Source organism: Piliocolobus tephrosceles, chromosome 2 (genome assembly GCF_002776525.5).
Source record: "Piliocolobus tephrosceles isolate RC106 chromosome 2, ASM277652v3, whole genome shotgun sequence".
NCBI classification, from domain to species: Eukaryota; Metazoa; Chordata; class Mammalia; order Primates; family Cercopithecidae; genus Piliocolobus; species Piliocolobus tephrosceles.
In genome coordinates, this window is record NC_045435.1 from 47,149,076 (window position 1) to 47,165,227 (window position 16,152).

The following is a 16,152-nucleotide window of genomic DNA, read 5'->3' on the forward strand; positions in this document are numbered from 1 at the left end:
GTGGGGCCCATTAAATTTGGCACCATGTATCACCCTCTGTCATGAGATGAATCAAACCTTCCAACCCCTTTCCTCTAGCCCACCTCCTCCTAACCCTTTCTTCACACAGGGCAGCGGCTTCAATGCATTACTGCTTTCTTCTCCTGGGCTCCAAATCACAAAAGTGGTTTTCCTGGGAACATTATGACCATAAGCAAAAATGCAAACTTAAACAGGAAAGTTCATTAGAGGACAGTTCTCAGTTATAATGAGGTCATCTTAATAGTTTGAAATATGAGGATATTAGATTCATTTTAAAATGGAAAAAAAAAAAAAGACCATTTTGAAATTCTCACTCTTGGAGCCCTGAGCATGCCTCTCTGGAAACCTGGAAGTCCATAGACCCCTTTTGAAGAGACAGAGACTTAGAGCTGGCATGCCTTACTCCATTTCTGAGCTGGAGAAATCAAGGCCCACAGAACAGTGGGGACCCACTGTTCCCTTCTCTGATCCCTCTAACCTCTATCAGCTGATTTCTCACTGGCATGAGGAAGAAGTGTCCCAGTCACCATTGTACCCAAATGCAAGGGGCTCCCCTGGGATGAGTGAGCCGCTCTCCCTGAAAGAGGTTTGAGCACAGTTGGCCACAACTCAGTAGAGATGGGATAGACTTCCCTCTGCCTCTGCCAGGAAGTCCAACTTGGGAGGTCTTGAGGGGGACCTGGGCATCTGTTCCATACCCAAGTAATTTGGATGCACATAGAAGTTTGAGAAACAGAGGCCCTGATACTCTTTAAGATTCCTTCTGATCCTAGAGGGCTGGATTCCAATACACATCATTATTGCTGTAATCATCATCATCAAATAACTGTTATGTGTTGAGTGCATGCTGTGTGCCAGATGCTTTGCTAAATGTGTTATATATATGATTGCTATAACCTATAAGATGGCATTATTATTATTATCATCTCCACACAGATAAGGAAATAGGCTAAGGGAGGTTTATCATTTTCCTAAGGTCACACAGCAAGAGGCTGAGCCGAGACTCAAAGCTGGGCGTGTTGCCCCAGTGCCCTAGCAGTATTTCATATCCAACTCTGCCCCTAGCTGGCCATGTGCCTTTGGAGCCTCTCGGGCCTGCACTGAGGCTCAGTCTCCCCACCTGTGGGATGGATTGTCTCTTTGCAGCCTCTTCCACTATCTTGGCCCCCACATTCACAAACGGGTTGATGGTTCAGCAGGGGAGTCAATAGGACTTTGGCAGCAGGAGGAGGGAGACATCAATTTTCCAGCCCCGAGGCCCATGTTCCAGCTCCTCCCAGTCAGGATGCTCTGGCCCTAACCATTCTGCCCCCACCTCCCGCCCCCTTGATAAACGCTGAATCACTGGCCTGGGTGAGGCCCACCTCGTGGATAGCAGTGGGCATTAGGAATGCTGGGGTGGAGATGAAATCCATGTAGGTGAAATCAGTGTAGAGGAGCCTATTCTTGGCAGGAGTGAGGAGATGTGGAAGAAGACAAAAAGGGAATGGCGATGTGTGTTAACATAAGTGCCAGACACTCAGCTAGACTCTCAGCTAGATGCTGGGTAAGCAACTTAACACCTCAACATCTCAATTTTCTCTTCTGGAAAATAAAGTTGTTATGAGGAGTGCATGAGAATCATCCAATTATTCATGTGTCTAACAATTATTCAACAAGGGCTGCCCATGTACCAGGCAGCGTTCTAGGAAATGCAGCTGTTAAGTAACAAATATTCATGTTTGTGGGGCTGACAGTGCAATGAGGAAGACAGACAAACATAAGTCAACAAATAAACAATATAAAGTTGGGGGGTGCTGATACATTCTAGGCATATAAATAAAGCCAGAGTAAGAGGTGGTCTAAAGAGTGCCATGAAAGGGCAGGGTACTCAGGGGTCACCCCTGTGGGGCAGCGATGTGGGAGGTGATATTCTGCTTGAATGAAGTAATGGGTGAACCATACAGCCATCTGAGAAAAGTGCTGCCAGCAGCAAATAAATATAAGGCATCCATCAGATAGCCTGGCACATACTAGGTCCACAGTAAATCGTGCATGCTCTCACAGTGCAAAGACAGAGGCTGTTTCCTTATTTGAGCAGATGGATGGTCTCTGTGTTCCTGCTGCTCCCCAGCTGTAGGAATGTAGTCTTCAGGCCCCAGCTTTTTGCCCTGCCTGCTCTAATCCTGGGAGAGAGGACCCAGGGACCAACAGCTCCAAGGCAGAAGGAGGAAGAAGAGATTCTGTCAGAGGCAGCACAACCTCCTACCAGCCTGGCGCACAGAGAGGGGCTCCCCAATCAGACACCATGGTGCCAGTCACAGGGGTTGAATGCTGGATAGCCACAAAATAATAAAGGCTGATCTCACTGGTGAAAACCCACATGGAACTGGATCATAGCCCTGCTCTGACAATGTGGGTGCCTTTCCATCTACAGGTTGAAGGCTACAGGCCTTTACAATTGACACCCTAGTGGCTTCTGCCACCTGCTTCCCACCTCTCCTTCTTTCCAACTCCTCCACTCTCCCCGGGCTGATTACCCGGGTTCTGGTGACCATCACTGGGTGTGCAGCTCTGGGTCCCTCTGGAGGTGCCCATGTCAGGGGATGGGGAGCAGATAAACACACAGGTGAGGCTCAGCTGGCATGGTGGCTGCTTGAACAGGGGCCAGCACAGGGGCTGTGAAGGTCAATATCCTGTTGGAGGAGTTGGCCAGGGACAGCTTCTGGAGGAGGCAAAATGCAGCTTCAAGGGTGTTTTTCATTGCTCAGTTCTCAGCTCTTCAGAGAGCCTTCACTGGTCACACTACCTGAGGTTCTCCACTGAGCTGCAGTGTCACAGCTCTGAATTTCATTTTCTTCTGAGCACTATCCCACGTGAGAGTATTTCTTTCCTTCATCTATTCATTCAACAGAAATGATGCTCCCAGTACAGGGCTCCCAGCAGCTCCAAACACTTTAGTACCAAAAGTTTTGGATATGGTTTGTGCTGCTGAAGTTTTCTTCTAAGCACAAATGAAGAAAATGGAGGGACCAAACGCAGGTGGAAAGTCATTGGACACCCGCCATTCGAGACCGCCTTAAACACAAACACCCTTTCTTGATCCGTGGCAGCACCAATTTTATTTACAAGCATGTACATGGCACTGGCTATGTTCCCAGCAATGTGCTAAACACTTTACGTCTAGTATCTCAAACCTCAAAACTACCCAAGGAGGTAGAAACCATTACTGCTTCCAGTTTACAGATAAACTGAGGCAAGGAGGGATTTAAGTAACTTTTCCAAGGTCACAGAGATAATAAACAGTGGAGCCAGGATGTGGACCCCTCTAGAGCCCTCACTGACAGCAGTGTCTGGTATACAGCAGGACTCCATACCTTAGTGATTGCTGCGGGTGAGAGCTAAGCTGATCTCCTTCTGTATCCAGCAGGGGGCGACAAAGCACCTGGCTGACTGTGCACCTGCCCCAGGTATGTATAGTTGATTTGGCTTAAAGACGAACAGTACCTGCTGAAGAGGTATCCTTCTCACTTCCTAATCCAGGCAGAGGGAGCTAAATGGGGAGAAAAATTCTGGGCTAGCACGACTCTGCCAAAGAAGAACTTTATGCAATGGGTCCCATTGAAACAGTCATGAAACCGTTGTTCACACTGGGTTCCAGGTTTTGGAATGAATCCTTGGAGAAGCTCCCAGTCAGCTGAAGGATTAAATGAGCTGAACATTATCAGGCCCACAGAAATCCATACAAGTGAAAAATAAGCTGTTCTGGATCACGAAGCTAGTAAGTAGCAGATTTGGGATTCAAACTCAGACTTATTTGACCCAAAAGTCTGAATTCTTTTTACCAAACTATGGTCCTCACGTTGATGAAAGCCCTGTCCTGGGTGCCGGAGACAGAGATGAAGGACACAGCATCTTTCCCACAAGGAGATTATGTTCTGATGGAGGAGGGAGGGGAGTGAGCCCATACAACATTTGGGGTGGGAAGGGCTCTGCCAAGATCAACACAAGAAGGGTGGGAGCACAGGGGAAGAGATGCATTAAAAGGTGGTCCCTTCAAAGATCATGTCTATTGTGTTCACTGCTGTATGCTAGCAGTGAACCCAGCCCAGGGACTGGCACAGTTTAATCCTCAACGAATGTTTGATGACTGACTGAATGAGGAAGAGACCAAGTGCCTAGGATAGGAGTAATGTAGATCAACGAAGGCTTTTCAGGTGAGTTGACATTTGGGTGGGATTTGGAGGATAAGTTAGGAGTTTACCAGGTAGAAAAGACAGCTAAAGGCACTCTAGACATATGCAAGGGAATGACAGGCTGCAGTAGTAGTCTCTCAACTTTTTTAAAAATCACAACCCACAACGTATACACATACACGTCCAATACACACACACACACACACACACACACACACACACACACAGTTGGAACCTTATGCATAATGTCCTCTGTTATTTTCTGATCTATTTCTTTTCATAAATGCTAGTGGCAACACACTAATTTGTTGTGATATGGGCACAAGTGTTTGGGGAAAGTGGAGGCTGTAAAGGTAATTTTGAGCTAGACCATAAAGATCTCTGGATGCTAGGCTGATAAGATGGAACCCTTTTTAGTTCTGCCTCTCCTTCCTTCCCTGTGAAGCCAGACACTACAAATTCCTTTTCCTTCTCTCACTCTCTGATGAACTGCCTGCCTCTCAGGCTTGTCTTTGTTACCTTTAGTCACTCCATTTCCCCAGCTGGTTCTTTAAATCATGCTGAATTCCTGGGGCTCTGCACTGGGCCTTCCCCACTCATCCTTCTTAGTCTCCCAGGGCGTCCTCTCCTTGCCTTGATTTGCATGTCTGCCCACTTCTAGCTGGGGATATCCAACCTAGAAGTAACAGCCCAAAGCCTCTCCCCAAGCACCAGTTACCCTTCAGTGACCTACAGACACTTCGGACTCAGCATGTCCAAAACCAAGTTTCAGTCCCTGAGACCTCCTGCTCTCTGGGTCACCACTCTGTATTTTTCTCACCAGCCGCACTCTCACAGGACAGGACACTGTCCTGGAGGCCTTCCCCATCTTGTCTATCCTGCCTTCAAACTCGGTCTCAAATCCACCCCCTTCTCTCCCCGCCGTCTGCCACCGTTTTGTCCAGGGTAAGCTTCTCTCCCACAGGTAATATTGAAACCTCCTGACTTGCCCTCCTCTCTTGCCTCTTCCTTTGGCTCCCACGACAGCTACCATGAACCTCGTGGAACATAAACCTGATCATGTAACACCCCTGCCCCTCTTAATATGCTCTGCGTCCCTAGACTCCCTATTGGGCCTCTTCCCTGCTTATCTCCTTCCACCCTTATTCCTTCTAACACACCAATATCCAGGCACCTTGAACCTCTGTGGCCCTGTTTCCTTTGGTGTCAAAAACTCTACTTGCTTAATACCAATTCATTCTTTTAGGATCCCACTTTAGGAACACTTCCTCCAGGAAGCCTTCCCTGATCCACTGAGACTGGATGAGGAGCTCCTCTGTGTTCCAACAGCCCTCTGCACACCACACATCTTGGTGCCTAACACCTTGTTTCCTACTGGAGTGTCCCAAGTCTTTCGCCCTCCTCCATTAAATACACAGCCGAATGGGGCTGGGGGGTAGATTAAGAGCAGATGCTGAAATCAGTATTCTCTAGGTTTGAAGCCCAGCTCGGCCAAGGACTGGCTGTGGGAATTTTGTACTTTATTCAATCCCTCCCTGATTCACTTTCCTCATACTATCAAATAATGATGGCTGTGATAATGACACCAACAAGTGGAGCACCTGCCTCTTGGCATTTTCAGGTGATTCAGTGAGTTGATATGCTGAGGCTATAAATGACAGTGCCTGGCATGTAATAGTGCTACCTGTATGTTTGATCATGAAATCGGTCCTCAGATGGGTTGCTCCAGGAGGGGCAGAGACTGGGTTTATTTGATCTACTGATCTGTCTTGGCCATATTCTTCCCTCCAGTATTCCTCCTCTTCTTCCTCCTCCTCCCTCACCTTCCGATGCACCCAGCACCTACACTGAGCTGTTGGTATGTGCCTAGCACCTGGCCTGACATTGGATCACAAGTACATCCCAGCATTCACGACATGAGTGAAACTTTGGTCTAGGAATGATGGTGAATGCAGAAAATAAAGGTCATATTTGAGAGATTCTTTGGAGGTAGACTGCTCAGGGCTTGTGCTGACTGCATCTCTGGGTGGAAGAGGAGGAAGAGGAGGAGGAAGAATGCAGGAAGGAAGAACATGGCCAGGACAGACCTTGTGATTTACTTTACCAAACCCTTAGCTTCTCCAACCATCTCCAGATCATTACAAGGCACCTCCATTCACCCAAATGCTCCAGCCAACATCGGGGTCACCTATCATTCCTCTTTCTCTTTCTGTACCCCTCCACCCTCTCCCCTGAATCCTTTTAAGTCCTGTCTGTGCAAGACACAGGCCCCGTATCCTGGGTCCTTTTCTCCTCTCTGCACCCCACTTCCACCCTTATTGTCCTAGTTACAACTGCTGTGTAATAAGCACCACCTCCAAACTTAGTGGTGTAAAACAATCATATTCACAAGTTATAGGGCTCAGGAAGTTGGGCAGGGTACACTGGGGGTACTACACAGCCACTGTCCACCATACCTTAGCTTGGCAGACACAAAGCCAGCATGACACGATGGTGGGGGTACCTTTACCCACATTTCTGGCACCTGGGCAAAGTGACGCCAGTGCTGAACTCACCTGGGACTGTGGGCTGGAGCAAGCACAGGTGTCCTCTGCCTATGCCTGGGCTTCCTCACTGCCTGGTGGCCTCTAGGCCTCTACCATGGTGGCTCAGGGCCCCAGCACTGGTGCTCCAGCCAACAAAACAAAGACTGCATTGTCTTTTATCATGAAGACTTGTAATTTTGAGCATCACTTCTACTACATCTTATCAGTGGAAGCCATCACAAGCCCACCCATATTCACGCAGGGAGAGCACAGAGAACCCACTTCTTCATGGGAGGAGTGTCAAATAATTTTGTGGACATGTTTTAAGAGCACCACCCTAACCCACACCACCAATGTCTCACCTGGATCCGCACTGTCATCTCCTCTCAGGTCTGCTTGACGGTGCACTTTACCCACCTGTTCCCATTCCCGCAGTGTGTTCCCACAGGACAGCCACGGGGAGCTTTTGAACACACAAATCAGATCAGTCACCCCCTTCTTCATCCTTCCAATGTCCCCAACTGAACACACCACTGAAATCCAAGCTCCTTGACGTACCCACACAGCCTTGTGGATCTGCGTAGCCCATCTCCCTTCAAGCTCTGGCCTTCTCTCTCTCTCTATCATAGCCCACCATCTCCTCTCTGGGGCTTATACCCACCCCCGAGCTTTTGCACCTGCTGGTACCGTTCTTGCAGTGCTGGACCCCTGATGCTGTGTCCTTCAGGCCTCAGCTCAAATGCCACCTTCTCAGATCTAAAATTAAGCCTCCAACACCCAGTATTCCCTCTCCCATCACCCTGCTTAATGGTCTACTATCTGTAACTCCTGTTCTTGTTCACTTATGATCTGCCCCCTTCCTGGCCCCAAGAGGAAAGACTCTTGCCTTTCTTTTTCCTTATGTCCATGGTGCCCACCATCGTGGTTGGCACAGAATATGGAATGTGAATGAATGCCTGAATGGTGGTGTGTGTGTGTGTGTGTGTGTGTGTAATTTAGAAAGGCAATCTTGAAGGATAGGCAAGCCTGGGTGCAGGAGATTACTACAGTTGGGCATACTTTGTTTCCCATATGGTTCTGCCACTCACTAGCTGGTGACTCTGGGCAAACACCTTCACCCTCTTGAGCCTCAGTGTCTTCAGCTGAAACCTGAGTTCAGATTTGCCAGACCCGGGCATAGGGACAGCAGGGACAGCAGGAACACCAAGCCAGGATCACAGCAGCTCCCAGGGAGCTCAGTCCCTGGAGCCCGAGAGGAACACTCTCAGGAGGCGCAGGCACAGCCGCTCCTAGAGACTGGACATCCCCCAGGTGGCAGGCGGGACCGGTCCGTGCAAACAGGGAACAGGTACCCGGGGGAAGGACATTCGCTGGCAAAAACATAAAGTGCCGCTCGGAGTCTTGGCACCACCCAATTTCCAGGGACACTTAGACTCCCCCTGCTCACTGAATGGGGTGTACACCAAAGTAGTAGAGGCCAGGGCACGTAAAGCGTTTTGTTCCCGGGAGCGAGGCCAAGGTGCACTACCCGCCGTGTCCGCCTGGTGTCGCCGCGAGCGTGCTCTGAGCGGCCAGCTGCGCCCCTCACACTCCCGCGGCTCCGGCGCCCCACTGCTGTTCCGCGGGGCTCCTGGGCCTCAGTCCGACTCCGTCTGTCGGCTAACAGCAGGATCCCAGAGAAGGCTGCCCAAGTATCTTATGCCACCCCCTGCCACCACCCTCGAATAGGTGAGGGTAGGGAAGAAATACGCTGAGCCAGTCCGCCCGTCGCTCCGCGAAAGGGGGCGCCCTCCCCTGAAGCTGGGGTTGGGGAACTAGGGTGTGCTCTGTCAGCCCCATCTCCCTGTTCCGGGCTTGAGCGAGCGGGGCAGCAGACCAAGGCACTAGGGCTCTCGGCCAAGTATGGTCCACTCCACCCGAGGGCAGCCTCTCAACGCCCACTCGCCCTGCAACCTGCAAGTTAGTGACGGGTGGGGGACGAGCGGGCTCCTCCCGCCTCCAAACAGGCTGTGCTCCCCAGCCTCCCACCTGCACCCCAGAGTAGGGAGGGGGCCCCCCGGGAGCGCGCATGGAAAGGCACGAGCGCGGGCCTGGTGCAGGCGGCCCTGTCCCGCGGGCGCAGGGGCGCGGGGCGGGCGCTCCGGGGAGGCGGGCGGGGGAGGGGGCGGGGGAGGGACGGGGGAAAGGAGGGAGGGGCGGGGGCGGGAGGCAGCAGCGCCCCCGCACTCCCCGCGTCTCGCACACTTGCACCGGTCGCTCGCGCGCAGCCCGGCGTCGCCCCACGCCGCGCTCGCTCCTCCCTCCCTCCTCCCGCTCCGTGGCTCCCGCGCTCCTGGCGAGGCTCAGGCGCCGAGCGCGCGGACGGGCGCACGGACAGACGGCCCCGGGGACGCCTCGGCCCGCGCCTCCCGGGCGGGCTATGTTGATTGCCCCGCCGGGGCCGGCCCGCGGGATCAGCACAGCCCGGCCCGCGGCCCCGGCGGCCAACCGGGACTATGAACCGGAAAGCGCGGCGCTGCCTGGGCCACCTCTTTCTCAGCCTGGGCATGGTCTACCTCCGGATCGGGTAAGGGCTGCCTGCGCCCTTTCCGCGCGTGTCTTGGCAAAGTTGGCACGGCCCGGGGAGGGAGGTGTGCCGCCTGCGAGCCTCTGCCGGCCACCAACTTCCACAGCTTCTCTGAGAGGCCGGGTGGGTGCGGTGTGGGAGCGGTGGACGCACAAAGGCCCCCCGCAGGCGGACGCCCCAGGAGATATAGGCAGGGGGACTGGCCATCCTGAGGACGTCTGAGTCTGGAATCCCCCAGGACCAGAGACAGCCGGTAGGGACGCTCCAGCCTGAGGGGCTCTGGGGGAGGGCCAGCTGCTGCAAAGGTTCAGCCCATCTCGGGGACTCTTCGAACCCGGGGCATAGGGACAGCAGGTCTAGCAGGAACATCAAGCCAGGACCACAGCCGCTCTCGAGGAGCCCGAGAGGAACTCTCTCAGGAGGTGCGGCACAGCCGCTCCTAGAGACTGGGCAGTCCCCAGGTGGCTGGCGGGGCCGGTCCGTGCAAACAGGGAACAGGTACCCAGGGGGAAGGACTTTCCCTGGCAAAAACATAAACCGCCGCTTGGAACCTTGGCACCACTCGATTTCCAGGGACCCTTAGACTCCCAGAGCCCCTTCCCGGGCCAAGGGGACAGCACGTCCCGCCCCCAACAAACACACACAAAGGTGGGACAAGAGGCGGCCCGAGACACCGAGGGAGACAAGCGCTAGAGAGAGGCAGGACACCCCGCCCCCTGGAACTGGGCAGCAGAGGCTGCCGGGCGCCCGAGCAGCCCTCTGGCTTCACCCAACGTTTCTGTGGAGGTGGGGCTCAAGGGCGCTCTGGCTGGAAGGTGGGAGGGGGCAGCTCGGGACGCGTCCTGGAGCTGCTTGTGCAAAGCCGGTCACCCTTTGTAGTTAAGACATAACGCGTGTGAAGCTCGGAGCAGTGGGCCAGCGGTGGGGGTCTAGGCATGGAAAGAGGTTCTGGCGCTGAAGGGCCCGCTTGGTAGGTCTCGCACACCCTGCCCCTCCACCCCCATCAGTGAACCCCCTACTGCCCCTTTTGAGGAGGGGTGGACCGCAGGGGCTGCGGCGAGGGTGTGTGTGTGAGGATCCTTTGTGTTTTGTCACTACTACCCCCCTACCCCCTCACTTCCCCAGTCCACGTCTCTGGAGCGGGGATTTCACAAGTTGTCGGGCCGCTGCCGCGAGCAGGTGCGTGCAGAGCAGACCAGGGGCCGCCAGCCGGACCAGCGGCGGAGAGGCGGCTACGGGGCTCGCGCCAGTACCGCCAGCCTGCCGGTGTGTTTTAAGTGTTATTGATTCGCCCGCGTCTGGGTGGCTTTTCTTTTTTCCCCTGCTTTAATCTTCATCTTGGCCCGCGCCCCGCCGCCCCGCGCACATCCAGCATCCAGGAAGCCGGTCGGGCCGATTGGCTCGGGCCGCGTGCGGCTTTATCTCCTTTTTAATTAGAAACGGGGAGGAGGGACCCGGGTGGCGGGGGAGAGAGAAAGGGAAAACAGCAGAAAATAACCTCCCCTGGCCGCCCCGCCCGCCCGCGGGCCGCCCTCCCGCCAGCGCCGCGGCCTCCCGGGATTGGCCCTGCGGGGGCCCAGCTGCCCGGCAGGGAGGGAGGGAGGGAGTCCTGCAGGGCGCTGGCCTTCCGCCCCAAGCTGCCCTCTGGGGTGGGGAGAGGTCCAGGTCGGGGAGGTGGGAGTTGCAGGTGACTTCGGGCCAGGCCCTGCTGCTCCCTGTGCCTCGGGCTACTCATCTGTATAGTGGGCATGAGGGGTGAAGTCTCGACATCCCTAAAAGGTTTTTCCATTTCCCCACGTATGACTGGGCTCTACCCGCTTCTGGTTGATGGTGGGGCATCTGTGGTATTCTTATTTTACTGGGATAGTTCTGTTACTCGCACTAGCCTATTGCCACAATCAGATCCAATAAGAATAGTGATAATTACAACACCACCACCACATTTATGGGCACTCACTATGTGCCTGACACCTTCTAAGCACTTTCCATGTTCTAGCAAATGTGGTTTTCACAGCAGCCAATTAGGTGGGGGCTAGTTATCAATACCCTAATTTAGCCATGGAGAAACTGAAGTGCAGAAGGAAGGAAATTTGCCTAAGATCGGACAACTAATAAGTGAGGGAAGCTTAGATGGGAACCTAGGCCAGACCCTTAGGAGCTAGTCTATTGTACCTAGGAATTTTTGGCCCCAGTATGCCAATCCGTCCACTCTCTGCTGGTGTAGAAATTTCCTGATGGCCAGCTAGGTGCTCAGAGGGTCCTCCTGACAAATGATGCCAAAACATCTCCACTTAATCTTCTAATGTTGCTTCTTCCTCAGACATTCCCAGCATTCTAGTGTGTGTTAGACCCTGGTTTAGGGCTGAGATGCAGATGCAAAGCCAGGCTGTCCACCTCCAACACCTGCTAGCTGAGAACCTTCCTCCGGGTCCCAACCTCTGTGAGCCTCAATTTTCAGATATTTGAAATTTATATGATGATTCTTGCCCCACAGGGCTGTGTGGAAAGGTCACATGAGCTGCTGTGTGTGGCAGCACCCACCATACTGCCTTGGCACATAGTAGGGACACTGCCCAAGTTTACTGATGCATTTGATGCATATTTGGGGGCACCTGCCATGTAATAGGTACTCACCCGGAGCCACATCTTTGAAGTGCCACAATCCACTTATTCGGTAGACATTTAGTGAACTAGCAGACAGCCTCCCTGCCCGCAGGGAGCTCATCCTCTCAGGAAGAAGACAAGTGATCAAGTGAGCATGCAAATTAAAAACATATACATGAAAACATGTCAGTAGACCATGAGTGATCAAGAATATCCAGTAAACAAAACAGAGATTGTGATAGGAATTTATTAGGGGAAGGGAGGGGAGGGAGGCTCCCTTAGCTGGGCTGATCAGGGAGGTGACCCTTGAGGTCATGTGAATAATGACAAGAAGCCAAGCTTGTGAAGATCAGGGGCAAGAGCACTTCCAGGGAGAGGGGCCAGCAAGGACAGAGTGCCTGCTGCAGGGAGAAGGCTGGCACATGGCAGGAGCCTAGGGAAATGGCAGGAGTGATCAGTTGTGCTCTTGGAGGGCATGGGTCCACGTCACCTCCTCGAGTTATTGGTACAGGAGAACCTCGCTCTAACAAATCGCAACTCCAGAACAACTGCCCACAGCTGAGCCCCAGGACGAGGCACTTGCCCAGTGGCTCTACCTGCAGCGCTACCACTGCCACCAGGCCAAGCCATCACCAACCTTAACCTGCCTGGTCCCTCTGCTCCTGCTCTGGCACCCCACAGGTGTTTCCTCCATGGAGCAGGGACCACCAGGTCATGTCAAGGTCCTGCTTACACCCTTCAGTGCTTCCTGGTGCTGCCTGATGCACTTGAGAAAATGTCAGCCCTCAGCCATCTCCTCTCGCCAGCATCTTCCTGCATCTCAAGCCCTGGTTTTGTAGCAGTTTCCGTGGGTTCTTTCTATTCCTTGAAGACCTCGAGCTTGTCTCCTAGAACTTTGCATTTCCTGTTCCCTCTGCACAGAATACCCTTCTCCAGATTTTCCCACAGATGCCTCCTGGCAATTCAGATCTCTGTTCTGTTCTGATGTCACCTCCTCAAGGAAGTCCTCCTTGATCACCTCAGCTAAAGTGGCCCTCACTTTCCTCACCACCTGCACACCCTGGTTGCCATCCCAGCATCTTCCTTTACTTTCTTCATAGTGCATATCACTGTCAGAGATGGCCTGTTTTATTCATTTGTGACACCTGTGTTGTCACCCTCCCTAGTTCCTTGAGGGCAGGGCCTTGCCTGTCAGGTGCACAGCTGTCCCCTAGCATGGTACCTGGCACATGATGGGTATCTGATACATATCAGTGACTAGTTGAAGAAGATAGGAATTGCCCTCATAATAGTCACACACATCCTCTAAGCCAGTCATGCCCGGAGTGGGATACATGTACTCCATTGGCAGCAGGAAGAAAATGCCAGGACTTCTACTTAAAATTACTTTTTAAGGTTTTTTTCAACAATAAAACATATACATACATGAGAGCATATGTTACATATACGTTACAAAACAGATTTTTTAAAGTGAACATCTGCACACCCATCACTCCTTCAGAGGCACCTGCTGCATGAGACTTTGAAGTCATCATTTCCTTGCTTGCCTTTACAATTTTACCAAAGAGATGATTCCCTAGCAATATAGGGTTTCTTTTGCATGCTTTTGAACTTCATCTCAATTGCATCCTACCACAAACTCAAAGGCAATTTGCCTTTTTCACTCAATGTAATGTTTGTGACATACATCATCTTTTCTTGTTTCTAAAACAAAAATCAAGTGTGTGTGTTTCACTGATATTGAGTATACGCATTGATACAAGAGCCTATGTAGAAATTATAGGGTTTCTATTCGAATGGACATGAGTTAGGGGTGCAGAATCAAAAAAGTTGGGAGACCACTGCTAGGGGCAGTGGGGTGGCCAGTGCTGGACACCTAGGAAGGGTTCCTAGTCCATGCCCCCTTGCTGGCCTAATACTCCATCTCTCTGTGTCTCTCCCTCCAGTGGCTTCTCCTCAGTGGTAGCTCTGGGCGCAAGCATCATCTGTAACAAGATCCCAGGCCTAGCTCCTAGACAGCGGGCGATCTGCCAGAGCCGGCCCGACGCCATCATCATCATAGGAGAAGGCTCGCAAATGGGCCTGGACGAGTGTCAGTTTCAGTTCCGCAATGGCCGCTGGAACTGCTCTGCACTGGGAGAGCGCACTGTCTTCGGGAAGGAGCTGAAAGTGGGTATGTGCTCACCCAAACACCCCAGCAGAGTCTTACAGGTTATAGGGACATCAGGCTATAGGGACACCAGAATACCCTCAGGTGCTCTCTGGAACTCTGTCGCCTGCCCTTGCTAGAATGTCCCTCAGGGTGGGGTCCTGCATGTGCATTGACTTGCATTCAGGACTCCCAATGAGGGTCAGGTCTCTGGTTGAATCCATATCCCCTCAATCATTTATTGACAGAGGTGCAAACCAGCAACCAGTGACCCAAATGCTAACCTCTGATACAGTGCTGATGCTGTGTTTTGAATTGAAGCCCAAATTTTAAAACTTGTTTCACCTAAAATATAGGAATTTCTGGTTTCTTTTGAAAAGTTGGCAGATCTACTCATAATTTACATGTGTGCCCACGTGGTTGCAAAGACCTGAAACTGAGAACACAGCTCCCTTTAGTTGTAGCAGTGAATGGGCAACCCATTCACTGCCACAGTCCCCACCACTCCCCACTGCTGCCCAGCCTGTGCAATCCTGTGACATGATCCGCTTGATCCCCATGGGCTTTTGACTTTGAAACTGTTTTATGGAAATGGTGCGTGCAGACACATACATACACATAGAGTTTTGAGCCACACATTTGACTTCTGAAGCAATTATAACAAAAGTCTGGTGGAAAAGGGTCAGAGAGAGCAATGCTGGTCTCCAGGAGGCCCTGGTCAGTGGTAGGAGGCCATGCTGTGTGTCTTCTGGCTTGTGTGCGTGTGCATTAGGGGACCAGAAATTGCCACAGGCTGGCTTTTGCACTGTGACCTGAAAGCCAGGTCAGCCTCGAATATCTTTGGGCATCCCTGCCACCTCCTCCTTAGGTCACACTGCTGTCACGTCTGGGTTCCCAGGTTGTCCCATGCTCCCCCATCTCATTTCCCTGTTGTTCCTGGCCATCCTGCAGTCCCTTCTGCACCCAGCAGGCAGGATCTTCCTTTTATATGGAAATCAGATCATGTCACTGTGCTGCTTAAACCCCTCTGGAGGCTTTCTTGCATCAGAATGAAATCCCCACTGCTCATCTAGCTGCTGCTGACCTCTGCTTCCATCTTCCCTCTTCACCTTGCTCACTCAGCCTTGTTCTTTTTCCCAAACACACCATGCTGGACACCAGCTATTTCTTCTGCCTTAGCTCCTTTCCTCAGCCCCATGCCCCTGACCCTGTCCAGGTCTTCTAGACCTTTGCAACCTTGTCGAATGTCCCCTCTCACCTCAAAGTTCCATCCCATCAGCCAAGCACTTCACACTGTCTGAATCCATTCTGAACTGGTTTGCAATGTCAGCTTCATGAGGGCAGGGGCTTCACTCCCATGCTTGCCACTGAGTACTTTCTTCCCATTGCCTTTTGGAAGGCCTTACCCATCCCTGCAGCAGGCCTGGTTTTGTCACCATATTCTGTGAGTGCCTTCTTATTTGCACCTTATAGAACTGCAGACAGGATCTCAGTATGGGGTCCTGCAGGTGCATCGACTTGCGTTCAGGACTCCCAGTGAGAGCCGGGTCTCTGGTTGAATCCATACCACCCCAATAGTTTATTGACAGAGGTGCAAACCAGCAATCAGTTTTTTGGGCCACTGGTGAAGTTGGCAGAGACCTTTCCGGAGGTAAGCCTTTTCCAGGATCTTTGTTGTGTAGACTTTTGCCTTGCACCATCTGCCCTGCTTCTCCCTCTTCCCAATTCCAGGACTCACTTTTTAGGTGGAAACAGAGGCCCAGAGAGAGAATGGACTGTCCCAGGTCACACAGTGAGTGGCATCAACACTGAGACTCCAGTTAAGGTTGCCTGATCTGTCTTGTGAGCCTCCCCTTGCTTGTCATTTGTGGTTTTTGTGCTTTCTTCTACTCAGATATCACACACACACACACACACACACACACCATTCCTGGGACCCAGGCATGGGCTCCAGCATTGTTTTAAATTTGTGACTTCTGATATGTAAGATGTTATAGATGAGGAGACTGAGGCTCAAAAGGGACTTGCTCAAAGTCAACAAAAGTGAGTGGCAGGGCCTCTCAGGACTGGGTGCATTCCAGCATAACTTTCAGTCTCAGAACAGTCAGTATA

General features: G+C 52.3%; 1 protein-coding gene across 1 annotated transcript in view; it reads left to right on the forward strand.

The window, feature by feature from the left end:
• Window positions 1-8,913: 8,913 nt before the first annotated feature.
• Window positions 8,914-16,152, forward strand: part of WNT7A (Wnt family member 7A) — a 56,530-nt gene continuing 49,291 nt past the window's right edge. The window contains exons 1-2 of the mRNA XM_023196210.2: window positions 8,914-9,287; window positions 13,838-14,064. Of these exons, the coding sequence (XP_023051978.1) occupies window positions 9,217-9,287; window positions 13,838-14,064 (298 nt within the window). The 5' untranslated portion in view covers window positions 8,914-9,216. The remainder of the gene's footprint in view (window positions 9,288-13,837; window positions 14,065-16,152) is intronic.